Source organism: Pezoporus flaviventris, unplaced genomic scaffold, assembly GCF_033815535.1.
Source record: "Pezoporus flaviventris isolate CSIRO_AGI_PZ_B2104156 unplaced genomic scaffold, CSIRO_AGI_Pfla_v1 ptg000047l, whole genome shotgun sequence".
NCBI classification, from domain to species: domain Eukaryota; kingdom Metazoa; phylum Chordata; class Aves; order Psittaciformes; family Psittacidae; genus Pezoporus; species Pezoporus flaviventris.
The window spans coordinates 115,429-132,161 of record NW_026892595.1 but is presented as its reverse complement, the minus strand read 5'-3'; the positions used below and the strand labels follow the sequence as shown (position 1 = coordinate 132,161).

Below are 16,733 nucleotides of genomic sequence, written 5' to 3'. Positions count from 1 at the left end.
CGTTAAATAGTTCTCACTGAATTGAAAGGTTCCTGAAACAACCATATAATCAGGATTACTTGGTGGGGATTGTTTTTCAGAAGATGCAAAAAATACCTTTTTCTGCTTTCCATGTTAACACAAGGAAAGCTGATAAATACCAACATGCCTCACTAATTAAAAAAAAACATAATATACTATGTAGCTTTCCCTCTTCACCATTGAGTTGAGGATGACCCAAGGAAAACAGAACATGAGATAAATCACTGGAAAATTCTGCCAACAAAGGTTAATTCCAGAGACAGGCACTCCCCAGGAATGCACAAAACTGAGGTGCAACAGAGATGAAGGAAACGACATCTGCCAGTTCTCTGCTTGCCTTGGGGGCCACAAGCTTATCTACCTACACTGAGCCTGCAAAGGCACTTTGCAGATAGGAGTAAACTTCAGGTCAGCACAAGGCAACCTGGCACAGAGCAAGGGAGTCAGGTGTAATACACCATCAGTTACCTCAACTGGGGCATTACAACCATTGGAAGTCACTGAAGCAGGTTACTCCAGGTACCTAAGCATAGAAGATGCCTTCCAAGATAAAACTGATGCTCCATATATTTCTCTCAACAAGTACCCTCACTTTAGCCTATCAAATCACAAATTACTCTTGCATAGATTAGTTTGCAAATTATAATTTTGCTACTTAAAAATCTTAAATCTTCCATTTATATGCAAAAGAAATGCAAAGCTCAGTTGCTCTATTCAGACACCCAGATGTCTCTATCACCTGCAAACTGGAAGCACACACTTTCAGAAACACTCAACCCTCACTCTCCCATCCTGTGGCTAAAGCCCAACAGAAAAGGCACACCTGGATTTAGTGTCTTTTCACACCTTTTAATTACTTCTGTAAGAGTCAAACAAATGCGGAAATTAACATTATGTTTAAATGAGAAACCCGCTGCAGTTTAATGGTCTGCAAAATACAGGAGGCTGAGCAATACAGTCCTTGCAGTCTGACAGTCAGAAATTACGATCACTAAGATGCCATATACCCAGTCAGTCTCCTGACTCTATCTGGATCTGCCTCCTTGAACGAGTAAAATGAACAAGTAAAATGTGTGTGTTTTTTCAGGGAACCTTCAAAATCAAATCTGTTTTCAGCTCTTCAAACTCAACCCAGTATCCTTTAGTGAATATACCCCACATGCAACAACAAACCTATTCACTTCTTCCTTCATATTATCAAAACACAAGTGATAGTGACCAACTAAGTTTAAGAAGATGTAAAAATATCAAAAATATAAAATTCAGTTCTTGCAATGTCACTAAATGAAGAGCTTTCAAACCACAAAATTCAGTCATAAATAGCTATGAAAATAAGACTACCCTGTAGGAATTAGGATGCAACACAAGCCCAGTGTGGCAACTCTTTTATTCTGAAACAGTAGCTAAATAGAGTTACTTTTTAGCAGGTTCTCCATTTTACTGCCTACAGATACTTTTATATTTTTAACTAATCTTCTATATTTAAACTAATTTATGGGCTAACACCACTGAAACAAACTGTCAGTTTACATTTCTCTGCAAACTCCTATTCCAATTCCTATTTCACTCACAGGGGAAAGCCACACAGACGTAAGTTTACTAGCTTCACCCAATACTGAAAAAAAAACAAAAAAAAAAACAAAACAAAAAACACCATAAAAAAAAAAAAAAATCTGTAAAAAAAACCAACACAACCACACAATAAAAAAAAAAAAAAAAAACAAAAAACATGCCACTAAAAACAAACCCCACATTGCCCTCCTTATGGTCGTTCAAAACCATACTGCATTGATCATCACAGAATCACAGACTGGTTTGGGTTAGAAGGGACCTTAAAGCTCAACTGGTTCCAATCCTCTGCCATGGACAGAGACACATTCCACTAGTCCCAGCCGCTCAAAGCCCTGTCCAACCTGGCCTTGAGCACTGCCAGGGGGCAGTCACAACTTCTCTGGGCAATTGCATCTCTACTGCATTGCCATTTTAAGGGTGCAAGTATCCTGCACTGTCATTGTTCTGATGTAAACACCTCCTAAGTGTTTTTTTTTCTTTTGGTTTGTGGGTTATTTTTAAGGTAATGAGGTAATTGCTTTTGCAGCAACCCAAAATTACAGTGTCCACATGTTGACTAACACAGCTTGAAACACCACTATCAGGAAGAACTAGCTTCTTTTTAAGCTACGCCTGCTTGCTTGCAAGATACAATATTTTTTCATGCCAGGCACCACTTGCAGAACTCCAGAGAGCTGCATTATAAACCAGCACTACTTGAAGATCTTAGCTCTTCAGCACACAATTCTTACACATGTGGACCTTTAAGTCAAACAGGTTTAAATCTAGAAAAGTTATGTGCCAAACCCTTTATCTCTGCTGAGATCTCTCTACAGCAAAAATGATCATTCTTCAGTACAATTCATAGTACTTTTCCAGGCCAGACATTGAAGTTCCATGGCCATACAAGCGCTACAACCTAGTATTACTACTAGTAAAGAAACAATACAAAAGAGAGTTCACATGCCTGTCAAGTTTCTAGTGTAGAGCCAGACCTCCACTCTATCATGATACCAATACCACGAACCCTCAGCTCTTCCAACCCCTCCAAATTTCTCACTACCTATTCCTTGGTTTTGAGCCACTCCTATCAAAATCCAAAGCTGAGTTGCATCCATGCAAAGCCCTTTTCACTAGTCTAGCAGGATGCACACGAAAGCCCCAAAAATTAACTTGTGTGTGGTGACCACAGCTTATTGGAACTGCTTCACCTATGTCCCCACCACTGCCCTGTCCTCATCTCTCCTTGTCTCATCACATTCCAATGACACAAAGATCTTTGGGACAGAGGAAGACAGCTTTTTTATACTTATTTGTTCTTGACAGCTGACAGTGACAATGCACATTACAAATTATGCTATTTTGACATTAAGTACTGTCAGAGCCCAAAGCAGGTTGTAGCTCTCCTTTAGAAAAGAAGGTCACAACAATCACACATCTACAAATAGCATTCATTGCCAGCTTCATCATCTGTGAGACCGCAAGTATTGCAATAGACACAGGCCTTACACCAGCAATGTGATCTGATACCTAGCAAACCTCAGTGAGGCATCACTTTTTTTACATTTCCAAAACTACAAGTTTTCATTTTCTTCTGTCTAAGTAAAACAAAAGAGCAGTAAACAGCAAAATCAGCATAACATTTATGGATGTTTCTCCTTAAGAAACTCAAGTCAATGTTTGTGTCAAGCATGGTTAAGTGCCTGTAAAACATTAACTTGTATATAAAGAGGAACACTCAGCATCAGCAAAGCACAAAACCACTAACAGCAACAGCCAAAGACATATTTATATATCTATATAATTCTCAGTACTGCGTAGGAGGTGAACAGAGAAGAAAAAAGGGAGGGAGGAATCCATGAACTTAAGCTTTTTAAGCAGGAAAACATTTATTGTAGAAGCGGGAAGAGGTTTTGTGTTTCTTCCAGTGGCATTAGTGCAGCCTAGAAAGGCAGTAGTACACAGGAACTGTTGCTAACAGATGCAACTCAATGGTACAGCTCCTTCTTTCAATGCAAGGCTCTCTTGGCAAACCTTACCAAGATGTATGCACATTAGCTGGGTATCAACTGTAAGATCCTAACAGGTGATCACTAAGTACGCTAAGCCTTCTCTCTAACTTCCAGGCCGCACTAGAAGGACTGGGAAAAAAAAAACAAAAAAACACAAACAAACAAAAAACCAAACCACACTAAGCCCTGTGAAATACCAAAAACCACTAACTGGCTAAGGAAGCAGGGCAGATCAGTTATAGAGGAAAACAAAAGAAATAATCTACCACATAGCTCTTCCTACTGCAGGAAAACCACCATTATCAAAGTGACAGAGAAGCTGCAGGATGCTGCAGAGATTGACTAATGCTGGCTGCTTTGGAAGGCCAGTCTGCCTGACAAGGCTCTGGCCAGCTGCGAACCAGAAGAATCATAGAATGATCTGGGTTGGAAAGGACTTTAAAACTGTCTAGTTCCAACCCACCTGCCATGGGCAGAGGGACATCTCCCACTAGACCAGATTGCTCAAGGCTCTGTCCAACCTGCCCTTGAACACTGCCAGGAGTGGGGCATTCACAACTTCCTTGGTCAACTGTTCCAACGCCTCACCACTCTCACAGGAAAGAATTCCTTCCTTATCTCTAACCTAAATCTCCCCTGCTTAAGTCTGAACTTAAGAAGCACAAAGCTTCATTAAAATGTTCCCATTTGCTTTATACTTACCCTGGTGTAGCACCAGCATGCTAAAAGTTGTTCTATACAGTTGGGGTTTTTTTTTCAGTTGTTTTATGATATATACCCAGAACTGCTTAATAAGAACAAATCATCCACACTAGAAAACTACAAAATACATGCCTCATTTCCTCTTTGGCTATGCCAGTCACAGTTTTTAACTCTGTAGATACCCTTTCAATAAAACCTTCACTAATCATTTTTCTATGTAAAATCGAAGTCGTAAGCTACAGAGTCAAGTCTCACAAGCGTAGGAGGTGAATCAGTAAGAACACTGGAGAGCTTTAAACATCTTAAAATGGTACCAATATAGCCTAAAAAGGTAGTCCTACATAGCAACTGTTACTAAGCTGGAGTATTTTACTGCAATGAGATGGCCAAGACTTCTCAACTAGGAAAACATTTGATGACTGCATCATTAGTCTTCCTATAAATACATCTGCCCACTTTCTGGAACACTAACTACATGTTGTCTCATAAACCTTAACAGTTCAAAATTTTGTATTTTGCTTCAATATCACACTATCATGAACATAAAACATACTATTAGTTTCAGGCATCAAAGATGTCTCCTTATCCAAAACAAGACGGAGATGCCACAGTGATCCAATAGTTCAATGGATAAAACATATTACGCACTGTTTACCCAACAGGTCTTTTAGTAACTCAGCTACACTGCTTTGGGGCAGAGCAAGTAAGAGTAAGGGAGGCATTTTAAAAAAAAACAAAAAAAACTAGAGGAAAAAAATTATTTACCCCATGAAAAAATAGCAATTCTCTGTGCTCAGATTTAATGCTGAACATAAGTCCATCTTGACCTATCACATTCCCTGGTATCACATTTGAAACACAACACGACAACTTGACAGCATTTCAAGCACAAGTCTCCAGATTAAAAACAGATTACCATTTTATCATTATGTAATAGTTTGGTTTCTACGGAATATTTTTCTTTATATTTTGTTGTAAAAGGTTACACAACATACAGGTATTGTAAAGCCTCAGCGTTCTGGAATTGAGTATATACATTTATATACTATTTTTCTGCCTGGTAGTGAACTGAATTTCAGTATCTCTTGCTATGCAATACAGAAAAGTAACAGGTTTCACAAGGAACAGACACATCTAAAACACATAGGCTGGAAATGTAACTACTATTAACATCAGTTGAATGGAAACTTTGGGTAACAAATCGTGACAGCATCCAGCAATAAAAACACAAGGTCAACAAGAACTCCTATGCCTGTGATGTAAATCTAAGGCATTATGTAGCACACTATAAATGCAGTCCCATTTATTATAGATACTCAAGCTCTCTACCCATTCTTAAAAGGGGGGGGGGGGGGGGGGAGTCACATTCACTCCTATTACTGCATTATGCAAAAGAACACAAATATACCACACTCAAAACACAGTTTAGTTTATCTGTTCAAGAACAGACATCATAAAGCCTTTATACTGGTAAACACTCACAGAAGCCTTAAGTATTTATAACAATGCAACAACTGCTTAACATGGTCCCCAACTAATGTATTTCATGCTTTCTTTCCAAATTACTCTATAGAGTTTAACTTCCTCAAAGAGACAAAGTAGAAAAAATAATTTCCACAGAAGTTATTTTTACTGTCTCAAAACCAATTTTTTTTTTTTAGAGAGTTTGTTATGATGCAAAGCAGCCCGCTAACAATAAGCAAGAAGAGAACTAATTAAGATATGCTGTCTGGAACCATCAAGCCACAAAAAAAAAAAAACAAACCAAAAAATTAAAAACAAACAAACAAACAAACAAAAAAAAAAACAAAAAAAAACCCACAACTCCAAAGTCTGCTTGGCTTTGAAAACATATCTGTCTTGGAAAAAACATTTTAAAAATGTCAAAGTCTTTGCTTCACAAATGTGGAACAGTGAATGATGGCCAAGAGCTTAAATGAAATTCACATGAACTCAGCTGCCAAATGGCTTTGGACACTGATGAGAAACTGCAACTTTCCAGAAACTCCTCAGCATCTTTCACAGTCACCAAAATTTACAGTAAAAACAGAGGCTGCCTTACAGTAGAATATAACACAGGACCAAACACATTACTTGGAGTTTTTTTGGCCAAGTCACTAACAACTATCTTCTTAAATTATTCTGGAGAACAAGCCCTGTGTGACCTAAAATCTGAGGTTGAGTATTTGACACAATAAAGCATGGTTTGGATTTTGTAAACACAAGTGATAGTATGTTTAATTTAGATGACCTGAGAGAACATTCAGAATAATGAGACTTTCAGTGAAAGCTTGTCAAAGAAGCATAGAGATTATAAATTGCTACGCTTTAAAGCAAATTTGCCTGCCACAAGCTCGTTCAAACAGTAATGGGTTTTGGCACTTAGCTGGTAGACTAGCCTATGACCATGTATTTTTATTTCATGAATTGCAAATGCTATAGACCTTTGACACTTAAAGGAGTTTTACTGCAATATGCACACACTAAGTTATAGTGACCAACTGTATCAGTCCACCTAACAAAATAGGATGCACCACCCAGAGACACCAAAATACAGCCAGCACTCCACACACTTCAGCTAGGCACAAATGCAGAATCTGTTTCCAGCCCATGTATGCTACTGTTGAACAGCCTGAAGCAAGACAAATTCAACTGAATTTGTCATGCTAGAGAATTTTTAGTCCATCTTTGAAACTGACAGTAACCCACAACAACAGAGAAAGGTGCTTGCTGTGCTAACAGTATATAAGCTTTTCCAATTTTTATCAACCGCTTCACAAGAGGTTTTTAAAGCCACTAAATTGCTGAAAGCACAACAGCAGCCCTTAGATTACTTAAACTGATGACAGCGTAAATTCAAGCTGGAGGAATAACATAACAAGCTAAGAGGTAGAGAAACACCCGTTCAGCTACTGTTAGTACAGGACCTCCGGCGGGAATATGAGGTAGACACGTATAGACAGAGCCCTCTTCAGCTCCTCCTCCACCCCTGTCATGATTCATACCCCAAGAATATCTACACTAAAAGTCTTGCAGACTACTGCAGTTCATCAGCAGTTAATTAATCTGAAAGGAAGAAAACTTACAAATAGTTTTCCCTTACTTCAGTATGACAAGCAAGATACATGCTCCTTGCTTTGTTTTAGTAATGGTTTGTTGCTTATCCCACAACCATCTCTCCCTAATAAGCTTAAAATCTAGCTGTAAGCTGATTGCAGTGAACACCAAGAAAAAAATGTCAGCATCCACACAACACAGTTATTACATTACACTACAAGCAGATGATCACTAAATCATAGAACAGCCCAGATTGGAAGGGACCTTGAAAGACCATCTGGTCCAACCTTTGTGGGACAGGAAGCCTAGGTGAAATAATTTTTCTAGCACCCTTGTCCAATCACACCTTGAAAACCTCCAGTGATGTAGATTTCATTATGTACCTGAAGGTTTTTCCAGTGACTGATTATTCTCTATGTAAAAACAGAATTAAAAAAGTATTTCTTTTATCAAGTGAAGCCTCTCCTGATGCAACTTGTAGCCATTGACCCTTGTCTTCTCCATGTAGCTCCTTGTGAATAGAGGGCTTCCACTCTCTTTACAGTCACCCTTTGAGTAAGATTATGTTACCCAACATTCAACATGTTTGCTCTGACTCTGTTTTTATATGACAGTTTGAATCGAAGTTTGGGAACCACTGTCTTACCGTATCAGTAGACTGACAAGCAACCGTAAGCTCTTAAAGTCCCTCATCATTACTAGCACACACATCTTGAACTTCTACAATACAGCCACTCTAGAATTAGAAGTAAACCGAGTCTGGCTACATAGCAAAGGAATTTGTGAAGTAACATGAAGCTGTGAATCACTCCCAGATACCACCACCTGAAAACTTTCCTGTTTATGTTTGTGAAACCTATCACCAAAAGAGCCTTTACCTTCACCCTTAGAAAACTTAGTTTCACCAAGTGGTCACAAAAATACATACAAAGACTTTATTATTATGAATCAAGCCTGTATTCCCCAAAAGCCTAAAAACTTGTAAATAACCAGTGAGTCCAGACATGCTGTCCAACAGATCACCTTCCTTCCATCAAATGTATCTAAATGTTCAGCCAACACAGCCATTTCACTCTTTTTCAGCCATGCAACACAGCCTTACAGAAGATTTAAACTTTAATCTACATCTTCAAAGCCAAAACTTTCTCATGTTACCCTGAAATGTCATCAAATTAACACTCTATTTACCTTCTCAAGACCTATTTTGCACTACTTTACCAATTATTAGAGCTTTAAAAACAAAACAAAATAAAAATCACCACACCAAAACAAGGTGCTGGTACTGCCATATTTTAAAGTCTTTTGATCTCCCCCAAAATATAAAAAAAAAAGCTTAAATTCTACAGTTAAAACTTTAACTGATCAAAAACATTTAAGACAAACAACCATTTACTCCTGGGCTTCTTTCCCATTTGTTAGTACCATTGACTTTGGACAGTAGTCCCTTTCCAAGAAGGGTTGCATATACCACTCCTGTAAATTCTATACTTTTTTACTGAGTCTTAGAAACGTATCTAACAATTTCAAACAGGAATTTTCCTTGACTAGTCATATGGCCATAAGTGTGACACCTCTTCGTTTCTTCATTAACACAAGTGCTGCACAGTGACCATCTAGGCTAGACAAATGCTGTTTATATGGGGCAAGGATTGTATTTATAATTTGCACCATTTATTGATAAACATAGTGTTAATGCTGAACAAACAACGGCTTGTGCCCACTTAGTACATGGCTAAACACATACAGTACTCCACAACTAAAAACAGTCTCGAAACTGCAGTTTCACCACTTCATTGAAGGTTTTTTGCTGCATATACCTTTGTACATGAAGGCGCATTCAGTCGCCTTGCAGTAGTTTTAAACACAAGAATCAAAAGGACTCGAAAGTGACACTTTATTTAAATTACTGTCCTCATAATAGTACCAAATCTCCCACAGATAGAACATGCATACAAACTTTGCTTCCACATCACATGTAACTAATCTGAACCACAGACTCTAGCACCAAGGTTTTTTGTAAAATAACTTTAACATTGCAACATATTTAACAACATTAAAAATGCCCAAGATATTAAGATATTTATTGTTTTACCCATCAGTGCTGTCCTTCCTAACCTTCTTCCCAAACTCAACTCCTAAATGTGAGAATTTCTTTGTGATATTTAGCTTTAATAAGAAGTTTAATTTTGTTTATGTACACTGTAGCCAATTAAGCTAACAATGCAAACAGTCTGACCACTTTGGTGAGTGATCACAAGGTTGAGCCATGCTCTTCTTCATTACACCTACTTACAGAAAACACACACAGACTAAAGGGCAGATGGATTAACTGACAACTCTGACAAGCTTTTATCAAAACTGTTATTCTAAGTGAAAGCAAGGCCAACAGCAAGAGGGGCCCTGCCCCAGACAAGGGAACACAAGAGTTCCCACCAGCGCACAACGCCGACTCCCATTAGCAAGAGCGGAGCCCCTGGGGCCTTGCAGTGCCTGTAGAGCTCCTGTTGCCCCGCGGCAGCACGGGGCTCACCCTATCCGCGCCCCGCCGGCGCAGCTGGCCGCGCCCGCCTAGGCGGAAGAGATGGCGGGGTGCAGGGGCGCCACCGCCCCAGGAAGGCCCCACGGCTCCCGCAGCCCCGCCAGTCGCTCCGCCCCGGCCAGGCCTCGCGCCGCGGTTCTAGCCGGCCCCGCCCCACAAAGCTCCGAACCCCCGGCGCAGCCCTACAAGGCCGTGACACCCACCTGCGCCTCCTCCCAGGGCGGCAGCCATGGCTCTTCGTCTTGCCCAGGCAGCGGCGGCTTCCAGCGGTGACCCCGTGCCGCACGCGGGAGCGGCGGGGAGCGGGGGAAGACGGAATGGGGAGAGGCTCGGATTCAGCGCCCGGCGGTGCCCCCTCCCGCCGCCCCTCCGCACGCACCCACCACAGGAGAACAACAAACTACCACAACATGGCGGCCGCCACCACCGTCGCTGTCGCCACCGCCCCCGCGCTGCATCATGGGATGGCGGAGAACCGGTCCCTCCCTCGTGGGGAGGGCGGACAGCGGGCGTCGCTGGTTGGCTAGACAGGGCCCAGGCGCTCCGGGCACGACCATCGCCAGCGCCCTCTGCACATGCGCCGAGCCTCCTCCTGCGTGCTGCGCCTGCGGCCCGGGCTGAGCAGGAACGCGCATGTGTCACCGTGGAGGGGCTGGAACGCGCATGCGCGCCGAGGGAAGAGGGGGTTGTGTGTGTGTAATGTGTGTGTGTGTGTGTGTGTGTGTGTGTGTGTGTGTGTGTGTGTGTGTGTGTGTGTGTGTGTGTGTGTGTGTGTGTGTGTGTGTGTGTGTGTGTGTGTGTGTGTGTGTGTGTGTGTAAGTAATGTGTGTGTAATGTGTAGTGCAATTGCGATCGGGCCAGGGACGTGCGGCCGCCTCCTTGGGCCTTAGGTCCGAGAGTTGCGCAGAGGCTGTCGGGAGCCGTGGTCATGGGGCTTCCGCACCGTGCCCAGGGTTCTTGCGAGCAGGCCCCGGTGGCCTGGGCCTAGCCTCTCTACACCCCCCGTCACAGTGGAGCAGGGTCGCTGGCCCTGAGGGAGGCTGCTGTCAGCTGCTTGGTTGCGGTGCCTTTGCCTAGCCGGGACCGGTCACAGGGAGTGGGAACGGGAGGAAGCGGCTTGGCAGCGTTCACATGCTTCCCTGATACGGATCTGTAGGTGTCTTTTGCCAAAGTGGGCTGCTCGCAGTACCCCCGAAACGCCAGGTGAGCGTTGGGCACCACTGAGGCTTCACTAGGTCATGGGGCCAGCTGCTGCTCCTAAGTTGGGCTGCCTCTTGTGTCAGAAAAAAAACCCATGAGTTAATGGGATTAAAACACGCCATGAAAAGGACAATTTGGGCTATGTTAAGGACATACGTGGTCTTTCATCTTTTGAGCGTACAAGGAGGTTTGAGCTTGCATAAACTTAAGAGTTCAGGCCATGTAGTTTTTGCTTCACTGAACCTGGGTGCTTTACAGCCATGGTGTTACAACATCCTAAATCTGTTTACACTGTTACGATCATCCTAAATTCCAGTGCAAGCTGGAAGTCCTTTTCTGCTATCTCTCACTGAGCGCATCCCTCCTGGCTGCCTGGCAATGTGCTGCCCTTCTTTTCAATCGTGTGGCTGTAGAGTAGTTCAGTTTGGATCACTGATTCCACAGAAAAGTAATTCTCCAAAAGGAGCTTTCCTTTTGAGTTTCCTTCCCACCTTTTAACAGGGAAGTCAGAACTTTGGCATTCTGCACACGCCAGATCAAACATAAAGAATAAAATTGTGCCTTTGCATAAAACAAACTTTTAGGTTATACTGCTTGCAAAGAAGCCAAATCTGATCTGAAGCACTTCAGTGGAGCCTCCTATAACAAGACTAGTTGAAGAGAATGGCAAATCTTTCCCAGGTGAACAACTCCTCATGGAAATAATTAACAGTGTTAGTATTTAAATTATCGGTGTTACCTGATTAAACCATTGCTATGAGAATAGGGAAGTTCTCATGTCACTTTGTTCTGGGCTCTCTGCAGACTTACCTCATTTGGTCTCATTTTTCAGATTTTCTTCACATCTGTACAGCTAGACATTTATTCTTTACATATTCCTGTAAATTCACAGCCAAATTCTGACTTCAGTTTAGGAAACAGACCGTCAGTAGGAGATGCTTGCTGATAATTTAACACATTAAACAACCAGTCCAGCCCTGGTTGCCTGACATGGAGACAGTGAGATGAATGCAACTGCTATCAATAGTATAAAACCATGATGATTGAGTGGGGCCAGGATTTCAGCCATCGCTCCTTGGTGTTGATCTTTCTTTTGGTTAGCAGGTTTGCAACACAAGAGCATTTCCTGGTAAGGGAGGCAGTTTTCTGAGCCCTCTAAAGGCTGGATGGAGAAGTGGGGGAGGCAAGGCTCAGTTACTCAGCAGCAGCCTTTTAAAATTCACAGTTCTCTTGTCCTAATTCTCTGTATCCCTTCTCTTTGAGGCTGGGAAATTACATGTTAAACAGAAGCACTATTCACAATGAGCATTTCTGTAGCATTCAGACATTTAGAAGAGTGTATTTTATGCTCTATATTTTTGCTCATGGTGATGGCTGATTTTATTTCCATGACAGACTGTCCAAACATAAATCAGGTTATCATTTGCTTAACACACTAACATTAAAAAAGAATAGCATGATAGTTCACTGTTACTCTGTTAATATACAGACTCTTTAGGCATTTCTCACGGTTCTAGTACAAAAAAGTGACCATTCCCAGATGTGTGAAGTTCAGCAGGTGTGGAACAGGGACTTAAACTACAGCGACAGACAGGTGTAGTTGCTCTATTTGCCTTCACTCAGGACTTTCACTGAGTTTTGAAATTCTGGGAACTATAGTTGCTCTGGATTCTGCATAAAAATTTCTGATACTACCTAACCTGTGCTATAAAATTCATGTGTGCTTGTGTCTTTTCTGTACATGGGATTAACATTATTGCTGTCTCTGGAATCCATGAATTAATATGACTTTATGTGAACTAGTCATCATCAATTTGTTAAATACTTTTGGAAATTCTGCATAAATAATTTATTTGCCATATGTCTTCCAAAGGAAATCCAGTTGCAGTTGGGAATGCAACAGATTGCCTGCAAGGAGATTAAGTAAATAACTGAGCCAGAACTCAAGAAACTTTTAATCCTGGTTCTGCACTTGCTTGCTGCATTACTAGGGCAGGTTGCCTTGCATCTGCTGCTTCAGATTTCCCCCTAAACTAGGGAGAATAATGTTAAACCACTGCTTTTTTTCTGATCATTTTAAACCTTTCAGTAAAAATGGTTGTGTCCTGACCTCTACAACGCGCTGTTTGCATGGCAGTAGTCATTATCAGTTTTATTTACAGTGGTTTTGGATGTTATTTTTTTTCCCCCAGTGTACTTAGTAGGTTAGTTTTGGAACAGGCACATTCAATTTTTTATCTGTTTTGGTTTGGGTTTATTTTGTTTCTTATTTCAATTATTTGTTTTTGCATGCACACTGAAATGGTTTGAAGTCACCAGTCAGAAACACAGTAAAACAGCCTTCCAAGTATAATTTTATTAAACCCCTAAAATAAATACAAAGTTATTAAGGACAGTGTTATTGACACCAAATGACTTCTAATTCCCTAGAGAAAATATACTTCTGGTTTATTTTTTAACCACGGTTACCTCTTTGTGAGCTTTCACTCTGGTCTGGCACAGCCAGGCTATGTTTTCATAGCGTGCAGGCTGGCTGAGATGAGTGCTCAGGTTGTGGGTTTGGCTCGTAACCTTCTTGTGGTGAACCTCTGAGAGCGACATCAAGCACCATCTTCTGTTTAAAGTTAAGCCTGTCTTAGGCACTAAACAGGTCTTGGGTTATGTCAGCACCATCCTGTGATGCAACAAATATTCTGTCACACCTGACAGGGAATTCTGTATTTAAAGTGTGCACACAAGGAGTGAAAAAGCGAATTCAGTCTCTTTGTGAGTGCCGCTGGGCCTGGTCTATGACCTGTTGGCAGCAGCAGCAGTACCTCTTAAAAGGTATACACAGGTAAAATAGGCTGCTTCTTTGAGCATATTCCCCAGAAGGGCAAAGGCAGAGTAGGAAATGGGAAAGACTCTAAAAACTGAATATCTTACTTAAGGAAAGGGAACAGTATGAGGTTAAAACAACTAAAATATGAAAAGGCTGTTGTGATAAACTTTGAACACAAAACATTATGAGTGTGTTACAGCCTCTGGACTGACTGTAGTTTCAGAGCTGCAGGCAGTGTTTATGTGTCTCAGATTTTGTTACTGCTGCAGTTTTTCCTTCTATTTCTTCTCGCATTCTTGTTACTTATTTATCCACTTATTGCAGCTTATCTGCCTTTTTGTCTGCAATGCACTTGATGCATTTTATTTCAGCTGTAATTTGTTCAGAGCAAGGTGACCTAAGGACCCCTGAAACAGCTGCTAGGGTAGAGAATAGGAGAGCTTGTGTACTGCTAAATGGTCTCAACAAGCAATGTGTCTGTCAAGTGTATTATTAATGTGTCACATGTGGAGTCCCTAGAAGGCTGGTCACCCACCACAGTTCAGAATCTCAACAGAACACATACAGTGTGGAAGTATAGTATTAAATATATAGATCATTACTAGCTCTAACTGGCTGCAGGGAGGTTAGGGCTGTAGCTTGAGTTCTGAACTGAGAGCAGCATGCAGAAGACTGGGTATTTGCCCTGGACCCCAGTGTTTGCAATATATTTTAGGGTTCTAGAGGAAATAAATCAATAAACACTGGAAGAATCCAAGTGTTAAGCATGGATTTTATTACATTACAAAATATTAGATTACAAAAATTTACAGCATTTTATTTCTTTTTTTTTTTTTCAGTCTGGATGCTGAAAGTCTTGATGACTAAGCTTTTCTTCGTTTCATAAGGATGCCCATCTGGTGTCAGGGGCAGCAAGGGAGTTGGGGCAAAGCTGACAAATGTAAGGCAGTCCTTCCTTTCATGAATGACTCAGAGTGGAAATTGTCTAAGATGCGTCACTCTAAGGCAAAGGGAATGGTACCCCATAATAAATATATCAGAGTAAGTAAAAGTTGGGAGCGTTTCCCAAACTTTTCTGACAAGGAGCCAATGTACGGCATCGTTGGCCTTGCTCAAATGCTAAGTTTTGGGAAGGGCTTGCTTTCTCTGGACACAGGCCAGGGTGGCCCCTTCCACTCTGTAAAGAGCAGAACATTTGATGGATCTAGGCAAACCTCAGAGCCTGACAAGCAACTTCTGTGGCTGAGATTCTTGTGGCCCATACCTGTGAGCAAAGCCCAGTTCTCTGTGGAGGCCCACTGAATGTCGAGACATTGTACACAGGTTCTAAATGTCAGCTTTCATACATGAACTTCCAGATCAGAGCTTATGTTCCTAAGAACTCCTTGTACCAGAAGGCTATAATCCTGTTAAAAGCCTCTGGGAACTACTGAAATGCAAATAATAGTAGCAATAATTAGCTCTGCTTTAATTGATACTGTGTATTCCTCAAATGTCAGTGAAAATTTACTTTGCTAAGCCAACAACTTCTCCCCTGGTACTCTGCTGGCTTTACCAGAATTACATGAGGGGTGAATTTGGATCATTGTAGGTTCCTGGCATAAATTATCAGCTGTTGATTCCTTGCCCTTTAGAACTTGGCAAGCATACAGGAAGAGTTTGCCAGACATGCAAGAACTAGGTCTATGCATTTATGGGGAAATCCTTTGGGACTATGCACAGAAAGGAGTACAATTTGCTAGAAGTACCCAGCTGTGAAATCCAAGAACTGCACACAGCTCTAGCAACTTAGAGCATATTTAGCCTGGCCTCAATACTGGTGGTTTCTGGAAGCAGCTTTTTATGCCCTCAGCTTTATGAAAACATGAATGTGATTGTAACAGACCCTGTAAATGTGTGGAAATGCTAAATTTACAGAATAGCTCTAGCAGGGAGGCTTTTGGTTTGCGTGATCTAGGTAATTTTATGCTTACTCCTGTTTATCCCAGTGGCCAGGAGTTGTGTCTGCTTAACATTGACAGTGTAGTTCTGAGCATATCACTGGCATAAATAAATAAAGATCATAGAATCATAGATTAGTTAGGGTTGGAAAGGACCTTAAGATCATCAAATTCCCACCCCCCTGCCACTGGCTGGAACACCTCACAATAAACCATGTCACCCAAGGCTTTGTCCAACCTGGCCTTGAACACCACCAGGGATGGAGCATTCACAGCTTCCCTGGGCAACCCATTCCAGTGCCTCACCACCCTTACAGTAAAGAACTTTTTCCTTATATCCAATCTAAACTTCCCCTGTTTAAGTTTTAGCCCGTTACCCCTTGTCCTACCACTACAGTCCCTAATGAAGAGTCCCTCCCCAGCATCCCTATAGGCCCCCTTCAGATACTGGAAGGCTGCTATGAGGTCTCCACGCAGCCTTCTCTTCTCCAGGCTGAACAGCCCCAAGTTTCTCAGCCTGTCTTCATACGGGAGGTGCTCCAGTTCCCTGATCATCCTCGTGGCCCTCCTCTGGACTTGTTCCAACAGTTCCATGTCCTTGAGGACACTAGAACTGTACACAATACTCCAAGTGAGGTCTCACGAGAGCAGAGTAGATGGGCAGGATCACCTCCTTCGACCTGCTGGTCACGCTCCTTTTGATGCAGCCCAGGATACGGTTGGCTTTCTGGGCTGCGAGCATACACTGAAGTTGGCTCATGTTCATTTTCTCGTCGACCAGCACCCCCAAGTCCTTCTTTGCAGGGCTGCTCTGAATCTCTTCTCTGCCCAACCTGTAGCTGTGCCTGGGATTGCTCTGACCCAGGTGTGGGACCTTGCACTTGTCATGG

At 41.9% G+C, this 16,733-nt stretch overlaps 1 protein-coding gene across 6 annotated transcripts in view; it reads right to left on the bottom strand.

The window, feature by feature from the left end:
• RBM33 (RNA binding motif protein 33) overlaps positions 1-10,425 on the bottom strand; it is a 104,996-nt gene extending 94,571 nt beyond the window's left edge. For all 6 annotated transcript variants that reach the window (XM_061467988.1, XM_061467989.1, XM_061467992.1 and 3 more), the window contains exon 1: positions 10,086-10,425. In XM_061467988.1, coding sequence (XP_061323972.1) covers positions 10,086-10,113 — 28 coding nt within the window. In that variant the 5' untranslated portion in view covers positions 10,114-10,425. The remainder of the gene's footprint in view (positions 1-10,085) is intronic.
• Between the last annotated feature and the right edge of the window lie 6,308 nt (positions 10,426-16,733).